At 46.1% G+C, this 14,433-nt stretch overlaps 1 protein-coding gene across 3 annotated transcripts; it reads left to right on the top strand.

Moving 5' to 3' along the window:
* Positions 1-246: 246 nt before the first annotated feature.
* LOC139390531 (EGF-containing fibulin-like extracellular matrix protein 2) lies at positions 247-13,880 on the top strand. Of its 3 annotated transcripts, XM_071137705.1 has the most exons (12): positions 649-846; positions 7,260-7,497; positions 7,610-7,687; positions 7,810-7,858; positions 7,987-8,199; positions 9,203-9,325; positions 10,302-10,418; positions 10,539-10,658; positions 10,842-10,961; positions 11,156-11,282; positions 12,440-12,635; positions 12,889-13,869. In XM_071137705.1, exons 5-12 carry the CDS (start codon positions 8,031-8,033, stop codon positions 13,048-13,050), a joined length of 1,134 nt encoding a protein of 377 aa, XP_070993806.1. In that variant the 5' UTR covers positions 649-846; positions 7,260-7,497; positions 7,610-7,687; positions 7,810-7,858; positions 7,987-8,030; the 3' UTR covers positions 13,051-13,869. The 3 variants fall into 3 exon arrangements, with proteins under 3 accessions (XP_070993804.1, XP_070993806.1, XP_070993807.1); XM_071137703.1 differs by lacking the exon at positions 7,610-7,687 and having other exon boundaries at positions 247-846; positions 12,889-13,880; XM_071137706.1 differs by lacking the exon at positions 7,610-7,687 and having other exon boundaries at positions 7,260-7,356.
* The last annotated feature ends 553 nt before the right edge of the window (positions 13,881-14,433 follow it).

Below are 14,433 nucleotides of genomic sequence, written 5' to 3'. Positions count from 1 at the left end.
AGTAGTACTGTAGTTATAACAAAACCTCTTGAAGAAATGGATGATGATTACTTCAGGGTCAGCCTTTTCATGCTTCTACATATAAACATGTCTGTCTGGAAGACCTCCAGTTTAAATATTTACTGGTAGTTAGAAAAGCTAACTACTTTTCCAAGAAGGCTTGTGTCTCTCTCCTCTCTCCTTCGCTCTAATTTTTGTCCACATTCCACCAACTTCTCTCCCAAGCTATAAATATCTGCCTGTGTCAGATTGGACCGGAGCGAGGGAAAACTTAGTGGCTGTACAGAAAGAGAAAAAGATGGGGGAAGTAAGGATAGATAGATTGGGGGAGCGAGCTGTGGGGGGTGATTTTAAATGAAACCAGGAGTGTTGTGTGACCTGTGAGTGGGGGCACAGGGGGAGGGGGAGTGTGTGTGTGAATCTATGCAAGTTGTTGTTCCGCCTGCGATTTGGACGGATTTGGAATTTGGGCCGCAGACCAGGAATTTGCATCCTGGGGGGTCAGGGAGGGGGGGTCAGTGGGAGGGTGGAGGATGGCAGTGCAGGGGGCCAGAGGGGGGGTAGGAATGGGCTGTCCCTCTTTCCTCTCTGCCTCTTTCCTTCTCTCTCTTTCTCGCCCTCCCCTGCATGCATTCAGCTGCTCCAGCTGTCGATCTGCCCACTCACTCTCTCAGGGCCATAGAGGCAGGAGCAGGACAGATAGAGGGACCACTTCTGCTCTCCACACTCACACCACATCAGGGACCACCACCGCCAGGGGACTAGAACAGCACTACACGGACTCAAACCAGGGACCTGAAGATAACAGGAAGAAGACGAATTCACACAAAGGAAGAAGACTTGCCTGTGAGTTCACCATGTTTCACAATGACTTTGTGTGTGTGCGGGTTTGAAAGAGAGAGAGGGAGCGGGTGTGTCTATGAGAGCCTTTGTGATTGTGAGAGAGAGATTAACCAAGTGCGTGAGTGTATTACATCACAAAGAAAAACGTGCCTCTTACCCTCTGCTCCTGGAGGGGGAGGACACGTCACAGCCACACCATTGCTTTCCACTCAACCTCCACGGCTACAGTTGGATCCTTACAAGAGCTGAGGTGGCAAGGCCCTGTGTGTACGTGAGTGTGAGGGAGAGAGAGAGAGAGAGAGAGGGAGAGGAAGGGACAGAGAGCATGTGTAAGAGAGTAGTTGTACATGGAAATGTATTGCAAAACTCTTGTACAGATCCAACTACTATTTCACAACTATGTAATGTCACAATCGCAAAGTCTACTAATATCTCCTGCGAACTTGATTCATGAAATGCCTGCCAGACATGGTCAGCTTGGATGAAACCCTAAGTACAGGATTTGTTTGCTGGAAAGACTTGTTTTAGTGTGAGGAGGAGCAGACAGGCCTACGTTACCATATGGACACACCAAGGGACAACCACAAACTAGAGAGACAGGTGCCACCCAATGGCATTAAACACTCTGTACACACCCTCCCTCCCATACACACACACATTACATCACAGGGCAGGACACGGCCTTCTTATTCCTTTACAGACCACTTCTGTGCAGAGCAGGGCACCATTTTCTCACTGTGTTTATGTACTCTTAATTACTAACATTTGACAGAAAGAATTCTGCGTTCATAGGCCAAAATTAGTAGTAAGGCTGGTCTGACTAGAGTGATTCAGGAGAGAGCACAGAGGCACGGCGAGCAGGGTCAACTATTAAAATACCAAACTCCCCCTTGGCACACGTCATCTCATCTAGTTACTACAGCATATCATCATTATTCACATCCCTTGGATTTTTCCACATTTTGTTGTGTGACAAAGTGGGATTGAAATGGATTTAGTTGGGATTTGTTTTCCATCTACACAAAATACTCCATAATGTCAAAGTGAAAAGAAAACTACAAATGTAAAAAAAAAAATCAAAAAAGGAATAACTAAAATGTAGTTGTTGAAAAAGTATTCAGTAAAATTTGGAGTAACAAATCACATAAGTTACATGGACTCACTCTGTGTGCAATAATAGGGGTTGGCATGATTTTTAAATGATTAAGCATGCCACCATACATACAACATCTTTAAGGTCCCTCAGTCAAGTATTGAATTTCGAGCATAGATTCAAGTACAAAGACCAGGGAGCTTTTTGTAAGCATCATTAAGAAGGGCAGTGATTGGTAGATGGGTAACAATAACAAATCAGACATTGAATATCTCTTTAAGCATGATGTGGTTAATAATTATGCTGTGGATGATGTATTAAACCACCCAGACACCTCAAAGATACAGTTGTCCTTCTGAACTGAGCTGCAGTACAGGGATGTTACCATGAGGCCATTGGGGATTTTAAAACAGCTACAGAGTTCAATGGCTGTGATGGGAGGAAACTGAGGATGGATCAACAGCATTGTAGGGACTCCACAATAATGACCTAAATGACAGAGTGAAAAGAAGAGTACAAATATACTAAATATTCCAAAACATGCATCTTGTATGGAACAAGGCACTAAAGTAATACTGCAACAACAACAAAAACACGACAAAGGAATACACTTTTTGGCCTAAATGCAAAGCCTTATGTTTAGGGTAAATCCAACACAACACATCACTGAGTAACTGCCTCCTTATGTTCAAGCTGCATTATGTTCAAGCTGCATCATGGTGGCTGCATCATGGTATGGGTATGCTTTACATTGGCAAAGACTGGGGAGTTTTTCACGATGAAAAGAAACAGGATGGAGCTAAGCACAGGCAAAATCCTAGAGGAAAACCTGCTTCAGTCTGCTTTCCACCAGACGCTGGAAGATGAATTCACCATTCAGCAGGACAATAACCTAAAACACAAGGCAAAATTGCTTACCAAGAAGACAATGAACGTTCCTGAGTTGCCAATTTACAGTTTTGACTTAAATCTGCATGAACATCTATGGCAAGACTTGAAAATTGCTGTCTAGCCACGATCCCCAACATCTTGACACATTTTGAAAACATTAATGGGCAAATGGGCAGCACCCACTCGTAGCACGCGCTCCAGCAGGTATATCTCACTGGTCACCCTCAACGCCAATTCATCCTTTGGCCGCCTTTGCTTCCAGTTCTCTGCTGCCATTGACTGGAACGAACTGCAAAAATCACTGAAGCTGGAGACTCATATCTCCCTCACTAGCTTTAAGCGCCAGCTGTCAGAGCAGCTCACAGATCACTGCACCTGTACATAGCCAATCTGTAAACAGCCCATCCAACTACCTCATCCCCATACTGTATTTATTTATCTTGCTCCTTTGCACCCCAGTATCTCTACTTGCACATTCATCTTCTGCACATCTACCATTCCAATGTTTAATTGCCATATTATAATTACTTCGCCTCCATGGCCTATTTATTTCCTTACTCCCTTATCTTACCTCATTTGCACTCACTGTATATAGACTTTTCCCCCTTTTTTTCCCCTACCGTATTATTGACTGTATGTTTTGTTTATTTCATGTGTAACTCTGTGTTGTTGTATATATCGAACTGCTATGCTTCATCTTGGCCAGGTCGCAGTTGCAAATGAGAACTTGTTCTCAACTAGCCTACCTGGTTAAATAAAGGTGAAATAAAAACTATTGCACAATCCAGGTGTGCAAAACTCTTAGAGACTTACCTAAGGAGACTTACAGCTGTAATCACAACCAAAGGTGTTTCTAACCTGTATAGACTTTTTCTTTCACTTTGACATTACAGAGTATTTTTGTGGAGACCAATGTGATAAAATCCAAGAGGGGTAAACACATGATACCCACTGTATCACTTTGGCCCAGCCAGCTCTCCATGCCTGGCTCCCACTAGCTTCCCTCTCCATCAGACTACAGCCCTGTGCCCATTGGGAACTGTTATGTTTGATGTTTTTTCTGTAGTTCTACTGTCCGGCAATATGAGAGAAATCTCACACCACAGGAGTTTACTGGTATAACATATAAGAGGTTCTGGCCCGCAAGGTGGCAGGTTCAGTGCAGCGAGGGGAACCGAGCACAGCATGAGCCCACCGGGCCACCGTGCTAGAGAGAGAGCAGCTCCATGCACAACGGAGCAGAACGGATCAAAGCCGGCTATATATACACATCACAAGACCCGACCGTCTCTGGTTGGGTCTCCCACCAGTGTGTGCGTGTGTAGATGCGTGTGTATAGTCTATGTGTGTTTGTGTATGTTGCTCTGTGTGTGTATACCTGTGTGTGTGGTCTCGCTGTGTGTTCTGTCTAGTCCCCATGAAGTCATTTCTTTATTACCCTGCTGTTATTTTGCTTGGTCATTCTGCTGACAGTGTGGATTCAAGGAGAGGGGTGCCCCCTGTTGCAGGAGTTAACAGACTACTGATGCCAGCACAGGAGGTTGGTGGCACCTTAATTGGGGAGGACGGGCTTGTGGTAATGGCTGGAACGGAATATGGTTTCCCATGTGTTTGATGCCATTCCATTCGCTCCGTTCCAGCCATTATTATGAGCAGTCCTCCCCTCAGCAGTCTCCACTGGATGCCAGTAATATAAGGAATGCACCTGGACCAAGTAAAGACAGCATCTGTATCAACATCCTCTGTCCTCCAAGAGTTGCAGAATTTCCTCTTCAATCCAAGTAAATACAGGGCCATATAATTACTGTATTTCTGTGAACAATGTGTACTGCTGTACATGGTAGACAATGCTACACTGGTAAATGTCAAGTGTAGCGTTGTTCACCAACACCTGTTGTAACCAGAATCACAAACAATGGAAAGACCAGTGGTTGGCATGTGGAGGACTGTCAGAGAGATGGACCATCCTCCCACTCAGAGACCAGAGGCTGTAGGATTGGCAGCAGCTGTCCTACATGAACCATGTGGGGGCTTTCCCAAAACCTGATACTCTGAGAAACACCGTGATGGCAGGGTATCCCTACTGGGAACTGCAGCCCACATCCTTGCCACGGGAATTCCAGAGGTCCAACCACCACTTGGTGCTCACTGGTCAGCGGCGGAAGCGCAGCACCTACCCACGTCTGCCTGCTGCTCACAGGTCTGGGTGACTGAGTTACTGGACTCTCAACTGGCGGACAGTTTGTTTTTTTGGTGGTTTTAGGTCAGATTTATCCCGCGCTATAAGAGAACCACAGTACCAAAGCGGATTTTGACGTGTCCTCATATTGTGGCTGTATAAGTGTTCAGCAGTACAGTGTGTGTCCAGGGGTAGAGTGTGTGTCCAGGGGTACAGTGTGTGTTCAGCAGTACAGTGTGTGTCCAGGGGTAGAGTGTGTGTCCAGGGGTACAGTGTGTGTTCAGCAGTACAGTGTGTGTCCAGGGGTACAGTGTGTGTCCAGGGGTACAGTGTCTGTCCAGGGGTACAGTGTGTGTCCAGGGGTACAGTGTGTGTCCAGGGGTACAGTGTGTGTCCAGGGGTACAGTGTGTGTCCAGGGGTACAGTGTGTGTTCAGCGGTACAGTGTGTGTCCAGGGGTACAGTGTGTGTCCAGGGGTACAGTGTGTGTCCAGGGGTACAGTGTGTGTCCAGGGGTACAGTGTGTGTCCAGCGGTACAGTGTGTGTTCAGCGGTACAGTGTGTGTCCAGGGGTACAGTGTGTGTCCTGCGGTACAGTGTGTGTCCAGGGGTACAGTGTGTGTCCAGGGGTACAGTGTGTGTCCAAGGGTACAGTGTGTGTCCAGGGGTACAGTGTGTGTCCAGGGGTACAGTGTGTGTCCAGGGGTACAGTGTGTGTCCAAGGGTACAGTGTGTGTCCAGGGGTACAGTGTGTGTCCAGGGGTACAGTGTGTGTATACTCATGCATACGATGCAGACCTATTGAAGACGATATGATGCAAGGTCCACTAAAATACCTCACTTTTGGGAGTGTTTGAAAGATTGTGAAATTGTGACAGGTGCACTGACTGTGTATATAGTTGTCCTGGGAACTCAGTTGAACATTTGTTTTGGTGCTTGAGAAGGAAGGGTAGGCTACATTTGAACTATGATGTAAGACAGTTAGCATGTTTGTGTGGGTACACACGTTGCTCTGTGGCTTCTTGCTTGGCCTCCCTGAGGTTAGTGTGTGTGTGCGTGTGTGTGTGTGTGTGTGCGTGTGCGTGTGTGCGTGTGTGCGTGTGTGTGTGTGTGTGTGTGCGTGCGTGCATGAGGGCGCGACAAGTGGTTGAGTATTACAGCATACAAAAGTCTCACCATTGTGTGTGCGTGCGTGTAAGGAAAGCAATGATTATAACTTTCCTCTTCATATATTATTTTGCCTGGAGCAAATTCTAACTGACGGTTTTTGCACGAACAACGGTTACTCAGAGATGTTTTATTGCTTTCTCTTGGTTTGTTTTTCTTTTTGTCTGAGGGAGCTCGAATAGAGGATTTATTTGTCTAGGTACAGGGTCTACTTTAACAGTTGTGCTTCCACTCTCCAAGAACATTAAATGGAGGATGGTTGGTCAGAAAAAGCAGCGTGGTCCTGTCTGCATGCTTCTCCGACACCATATGCAGTACTTCGAAGAATAACACACTAGCCATGATGATGAACGATGTCAGACTCAGAGGCAGACAATAATGGATTCTGCGGTACTAGACAGCGACGGTGATTTAGATGGATGACCAGAGCAGAAATCTGTGTCGGAGCTTGCGGCGTCTGGGGAAACGGAAAGTAATGTCTTGAAATTGATAGACAATACCCTGAGATGTAGGCACTGTGTTTAATGGCTCACTTTGGTATACTGTAGGTTTGTTGTGTGAGCGTTTGTGTGTGCAGTTACAGTGGGCCTGTCTTGGGAAACAGAGGGCTGTCTATGGAGAGCTAACATGAAAGGATTTCCACACGGTTGACTTGATTATTTTCAGCTGATGGATGGAATGCGTCGTTATATTGACCTTTTGCCAGGAGGGGGAGACGGGCTTCCTCTCCGTCATACTGGCGGGGATTTGGGGGGAACGTGTTCGATTAACAAATAATGACCGACGTCTGAGTCATAAGGGAGTTGTGTGTGTTGACTTTTGTTCTGAGCCTGGCTTCAGAAAAAAGTGTTAGATGTCAACACACAGCCAGAGTGTTATGTTTTTCTAATTAAGTGGATGAATTGAAAGCTGTTCCAACCTAGGTTGTTAATTAACTCCCTCTCTTCTCAACCCAGGTTAATGAGTCTCCTAAGTAACTCTCTCTCCCTCCCTCCCTCCCTCCCTCCCTCCCTCCCTCCCTCCCTCCCTCCCTCCCTCCCTCCCTCCCTCCCTCCCTCCCTCCCTCCCTCCCTCCCTCTCCCCCCAGATACCGCTGCGCTGCTCTGAGCACCACAACAACCCGGCAGCTTCTCTCGTCCTGACCGGAGGCACCGCTACCTGTGTGACCCGCCGGCTGTGCCAGGGTGTGTGTTTACGTGTGTGATCCGGTCCTATCTGCCAGTCAGTCCGTGAGCATGCAGGGCGTGTGTGCGGCGATCCTGTGTGTGTCTGTGTTCCTCCGCAGTGCTATTTCACAGCCACCTACAGAAAGTGACACCTACACGGTAAGGATGGGTATTCCAGGACTCTTTTTCTCTCCCTCCCTCCTCTCCTTCTATCTTGTCTTCCCCGCCCACCATACACCAGACTGATAATTTGACCCCTTTTGTACTGCAGCTGCTCCTCTCTTTCCTGTTGACCTCCGCTGTACTCTGGAGTCCTGCTGTGTCTTTCCCCCTCTGTGCCTATGACTAGGTACCCTCCTGTTAATGTGACACAGCCATTATTTAAAATGTACCTAATAGCTTCAAATGAAAGGTCATTTGGATTGTTCAGTGCATATGACTCTCTCGCTCTCTGTCTCATGCCATCTGTAGGAATGCACAGATGGGTATCAATGGGATCCTCAGACTCAGCACTGCAAAGGTAATGGCTCTCGATTATCTTCATGTCCCCATCTCCTCTCTTCCCTCCATCAGTTGTAAGCAACGAGTGAGAGCATTACAACTTGCAACCAGTCCTGTCTTTCAGTCCTTTTCCTTCTCCCCCGACAGACATAAACGAGTGTGAGACCATTCCGGAGGCCTGTAAGGGGGAGATGAAGTGCTTCAACCACTACGGGGGCTACCTGTGCCTCCCCCGCTCTGCCTCAGTCATCCCAGCTCCAGACCCCCCCAGCCAGCCTGGGACCAACCTGGAGAGCACCGCCAGAGAGCCCTTCAACCCCTGTCCTCTGGGCTATGAGCCCCAGGGAGACAGCTGTGTGGGTGAGAGAGTAGGGAGGGAGGGGGGGTAGACAGGTGGCTGCAAGGGACTGGATAAGGTGTGCGTGCCTTGTTTGTGATTGGGCAATAAGCATGTAGTCTGAATGAGTGCAGACTAGTGTGGGACAGGTGGTTGTATCAAGCGTGTGTTTGGGGAGTTTGTGGAGTTTGTGTGGGTGTGTGTGAGTATTTGTCGGTGGGGGGTGGATAGCTGGTACTGGAATGTGGAGATTTCACATGAGGACAGCTGCTCTTAGTTTTAGAGGACGGAGAGTGTTGAGAGGAGTGGTGTGAAGTACTTTAGTCAAAATACTTTGAAGTACTACTTAAGTACTTTTTGGGGGTATCTGTACTTTACTTTATTATTTATATTTTTTTTGGAACGTTTACTTCACTACATTCCTAAAGACAATAATGTACTTTTTACTCCATACATTTTCCCTGACACCCGAAAGTACTCGTTACATTTTGACAGGAAAATGGTCCAATTCACACACTTATCAAGAGAACATCCCTGGGCATCCCTACTGCCTCTGCCCTGGCGGACTCACTAAACACAAATGCTTCGTTTGTAAATTATGTCTTGTAGTGTGTATCCATCAATAAAAAAAACATTAAAGAAAATTGTACTGTTTGGTTTGCTTAATATAAGGAATTTGAAATTATTTATACATTTACTTTTGATACTTAAGTATATTTAAAACCAAATACTTTTAGACTTTTACTCAAGTAGTATTTTACTGGGTGACTTTCCCTTTTACTTGTCCTTTTCTATTAAGGTATCTTTACTTTTACTCAAGTATGACAATTGAGTACTTTTTCCACCACTGGTTGAGAGAGCTGCTTGTCCTGTTGTTCTTGGAGTCTGGGTGATAGGGGTTGTTGATGGGGAATGCATGAGACAGGAATAATGATTGAACAAAATGGGGCAGCTGTTGGTGCCTCAACCGTATTAACATCCATATGACTAAATACATTGTGTTGTTTTACCATATCTCACACACAGATGTGAATGAGTGTGAGAGAGATGAACACGACTGCCAGCCCAGCCAGCAGTGCATCAACACGCCGGGAGCCTTTACCTGCCAGTGTCCTGAGGGTTACCGTAAGGTTGGCACCGAGTGCATCGGTAAGACAGCCAATAGAACTCCCACTAACCAGCCTAACCACTGGCCTGAGAGACAACCAATAGGACGCCCACTAACCAGCCTAACCACTGGCCTGAGAGACAACCAATAGGATGCCCATTAACCAGCCTAACCACTGGCCTGAGAGACAACCAATAGGACGCCCATTAACCAGCCTAACCACTGGCCTGAGAGACAACCAATAGGACGCCCATTAACCAGCCTAACCACTGGCCTGAGAGACAACCAATAGGACTCCCACTAACCAGCCTAACCACTGGCCTGAGAGACAACCAATAGGACTCCCATTAACCAGCCTAACCACTGGCCTGAGACACAACCAATAGGACGCCCATTAACCAGCCTAACCACTGGCCTGAGAGACAACCAATAGGACGCCCATTAACTAGCCTAACTATTGGCCTGAGAGACAACCAATAGGACTCCCACTAACCAGCCTAACCACTGGCCTGAGAGATAACCAATAGGACGCCCATTAACCAGCCTAACCACTGCCCTGAGAGACAACCAATAGGACGCCCATTAACCAGCCTAACCACTGCCCTGAGAGACAACCAATAGGACGCCCATTAACCAGCCTAACCACTGGCCTGAGAGACAACCAATAGGACGCCCATTAACCAGCCTAACCACTAGCCTGAGTCACACCAACTCACTGTTTGCGGTCTCACCTCATGGTTTTGGTTAAGCTTAGCCATTGTAGCATGTTATTTGACCTCTATTTAACCAGGAAGGTAATTTAGTTTATTCACAATTAATATGTTAATATGTTTTGTCACATACACCGTATAGGTCAACTTCTCCTTAGTCATTGTAGCATGTTATTTGACCTCTATTTAACCAGGAAAGCCACTTGAGTCAAAGTCTCCTTCACCATAACGACCTGGTTGGTCAACTCAATCTCCACCTTCTCTCTGGAACTGTTTCTGAATGCTCTCCTTCCATCTGGGTTGTCAGACATTGACGAGTGCAGATACAGGTACTGTCAGCATCGCTGTGTCAACGTCCCCGGCTCCTTCTCCTGTCAGTGTGAACCAGGCTTCCAGCTGGCCGGCAACAACCGCTCCTGTATTGGTAAGGCGTGGTCAGATATACACACACCCACATACAGAGAGTCCCAGGCTATCCAGACTGATGTTAGAAAATATATTGACTGATATACGGATAGACTTCTCCCTCTCCTCCTCCTTCCAGATGTGAATGAGTGTGACATGGGCGCCCCCTGTCAGCAGCGGTGTTATAACACCTACGGTACCTTCCTCTGTCGCTGTGACCAGGGCTACGAGCTTGGGCCTGATGGCTTTGCCTGCAATGGTGAGAGGATACGTCTGTCTGTCTGTCTGTCTCTATACTGTCATTAAAGTAGCAGTGCTTTGATCTGAAAAGAAAAGCTACTCTTTCTTTCTTGCATTTATTAAAAGCTGCCCTTCTGTTTCTTGGTTAAAACAGCTGTGCTATGATCGTAAACGTTGTTCCCCTCCCTCCATCGCTCTGCAGACATAGACGAGTGCAGCTACTCTAGTTACCTGTGTCAGTTCCAGTGTGCCAATGAGCCCGGGAAGTTCTCCTGTCAGTGCCCAGAAGGCTACCAGCTGCTGGGCACTCGACTATGCCAGGGTAAGCACCCTCTCCATCTGTTCTCCTTCTCAATGTTTTTCTGAACACCTTTCCCCATCCTTCACTGTCAGCTAACTGTGCCTGTGTGTTCTTTCGTTGTCCTCGTTGTTAGTGGACGATAAAGTATTCTAATTGATTCGATTCATTTCAATTCTCTCTTTCTCCGGCCCTCATTCGATCCCTCTCCTCCCCAGATATAAACGAGTGTGAGACCGGAGAGCACCAATGTACTGAAGGACAGACATGTGTGAATATCCACGGTGCCAGTCAGTGTGTGGACACCAACCGTTGCCAGAGCCCTTACGTCCAAGTATCTGACAAGTGAGTGAACATTTATTAAAACATGGGTACACACACACACACACACACACACACCATTTTCCCATTATCAAACTATGCCCTGGTCACAAATCTCAACATATCATCAACTTCTGTATGGAGCATAGCTCACATTATTTTGAAGATTGCGTCAATTGCTTTTTCCATATTTCTTTCCAATTCTGTGATCTTTTCAGTTGAACATGGTCCAGTCCAATTAGAATGCTGTTAGAAGATTGAAACCAGTCTTACATTGATAACAGGTGTGGACAGTAGTTAATTTCCCCCAGCATTTTTTGGCTGTATGAAAACTGCTTCAGAAAATCTCTTGGGGAAATGGCCACTGTTCAAATACAGTTGAATGTAATCCATCTTGGTTTGAGGATAGTTCACCATGCTCCTTCATATTGCAATATACCCCTCTAGTGGTTGAGTTATCAACTACTCTTTTTAATATTGTATCTACACATGCAGGCTGGTCTCATAGACTAGACATAACATAGTAAACAAAAATATGGGACACTCAAATGAGTGTTATGTTTGGTATGGTATGGTTACATACCAAGGCAAAAACGAAAGGACGCGAATGTCTAGCAACCCAAAGGTTGTGTGTTCGAATCTCATCAAGGACTACTTCAGCATTTTATGCTAATTATCCATTGTCCAACTACTTAACTACTTTTTAGCTACTTTGCAACTACTTAGCATGTTAGCTACACCCTAACCTTAACCCCTAAACCTAACACCTAGTCTAACGTTAGCCACAGCTAATTGTAATTCATAACATATCATACTAATTGTAATTCGTAACATATATGAAATGAATGATGGACATCCACAAATTAATACATAACATACCAAACGTAACATATACTAATTTGAGCGTCCCGCATTTTAGTTTACTATGTTACATCTACCCATGGGTCCAGGTTGCAGACAAGCATGATAATATCACAGGACGTAATCTATATTTAATATTTAGTGATAAATAAAAAATATTATGTTTTAATATAAAATGAAACAGAATCAAAAGTACCACATCAAGTCATCTCGTTTATGAGGTCAAATTTCAGGAAATGATGCTTTATGCAACATGACTGCCACTATGGCACAACTCATATATCTCCCCAGGGGACTAAAACCTGCGATTTTTCCCCTAGTCGCTGTGTCTGTCCTGTGACCAAGCCGGCCTGTCGAGACCTACCCTTCTCTATCGTCCAGCGCTACATGAGCATCACGTCAGAGCGCTCCGTCCCGTCAGACATCTTCCAGATACAGGCCACCAGCGTCTACCCCGGAGCCTACAACACCTTCCGTATCCGCTCTGGAGACCACGACGGAGACTTCTACATCAGAGTGAGCACAGCCATAGTGTAACAGCCCCTGTACAGCACCAGCCTGGGTCACCCTCCCATCCACCTTGTCAATATATGACGATAGACTTGTGAATTTATGATGACAGAGGAGGCCAAGAAACCTATTATATTGCATTGAGTTTTGAGACATTGCATCATAACAGGACTTAGTAAGACACGTTTGCTTGACTTTTAGACTAGGATTGTACGACGGACCCTGACTAACCTCACCATCATCTCTGTGTCTCTCTCAGCAAATCAACAACATCAGCGCCATGCTGGTTTTAGCCCGGGCCGTGACGGGGCCCCAGGAGTACACACTGGACCTGGAGATGGTGTCAGTCAACCCCCTCCTGAGCTACCAGACCAGCTCGGCTCTGCGACTTTCAATCTACGTAGGGCCTTATGCATTCTAGAGGGAGGACAGAGAGTCAGAGACAGAGAGGGGGAGACACACAGTAGAGATACAAGAGAGGAGAAATAGGACACACAGAACAATCTAGAATTGAAAGGGGTCATAAACAGAACAGTCAGATACTGTGACATGATGTCAGACGTTTGTTAGCTTCTCCTATTTCATGACCTGCAAAGGAAACACACAACTCAAATCACAACCCTCTGGGAAAGCTGAGATAGAGTGAGGTAAAGAGACATTTCTAAAAATGAATACTTTATGGATAACGTGTGACTGATAAACATCAATACGACGAAGTTAATTTTCCCCCGGCCCACACACCGTCCATTTTTGTTCCCTGCCTCTTAGCTGAAGTCTCCTGAAGTATATTTTTCGACTGCTCCACGCTGCTCATTTGTCCTTGTCCTTTGAGCCGAATAGGGACAATTACCCTAGTAACCTTTAGTACAAACCCCTGTCATGTTTCAGAAACACCCTGCAATTGAAGATAAAGAACAACACGTTATTTCATCATTCTCATCCCGTCTCTGTCATTCTCTTGCTTTGAGCAGGCCCATTCTCACGCCTGTGTTTTCATGCTACTCTCATTCCTCAGCCTTTCAATCCTTATCGTCCATGGACACGACTCAATAACCACTCAGATCCAACCTCCTCATTCCACCCTGTCTCTCCTGCATCCATCTCTCGCCTAAATCATAGCTAGTATTAGTGCTGAAGCTCTCACACACTCACTCACTCATTTGTAGTTTTGTCACATTAATGATTTTGTTGTAATTTTGGTCCAGGAAGCTGATACAAAATAAAACGATATACATTTTAATCACGTGTTAACCATTGCCTTTTGTTCATATTGTTTAGCCATGTCACCCTCTTCCTTAATATAGTCCCATTTCTCTCCTACTTCTTCAACTCCTGTTTCTCCTTTTCCTCCAAACAGTATTTCCTCATTTCCCAGTCTGGTATGGTCATAGCTAGTTGACCTTACTGAATGGAAACACCCCCCCCCAGGTCCAGTATGCTCCAGTGCCAGTGGCGCTCTGTGTCTTTCCACAGCTGCAGAACAGATGCCTGGGCTTCTTGTGTGACAACCACTGAGAGAATGGAAAAATCACTTGAACAAAGAGAGAGGGCAGAAGGTATCGCTAGATATATCAGCACTTAAGACTCATTAGCCTTAATATGTGAGGCATAAGACAACCAGTGGCATACTGATCTAACACAGCCACTGTGTTCTCCCTCTCCCCTGGATGACTAAAGCCATATTCCTTGGGTAGTGATTCCTCTACAGTCCCACAAAAAAACAGGGGAAAGCCCTAATTTCATTGTGTATCTCATCCGCTGCTGCTAGCTCCGCCCAGGCAGCCTCCTCCTTACAACGCACGCA

The sequence above is a fragment of the Oncorhynchus clarkii genome, chromosome 31 (assembly GCF_045791955.1).
Source record: "Oncorhynchus clarkii lewisi isolate Uvic-CL-2024 chromosome 31, UVic_Ocla_1.0, whole genome shotgun sequence".
NCBI classification, from domain to species: domain Eukaryota; kingdom Metazoa; phylum Chordata; class Actinopteri; order Salmoniformes; family Salmonidae; genus Oncorhynchus; species Oncorhynchus clarkii.
This window is presented reverse-complemented; position numbering and strand designations above follow the sequence as displayed.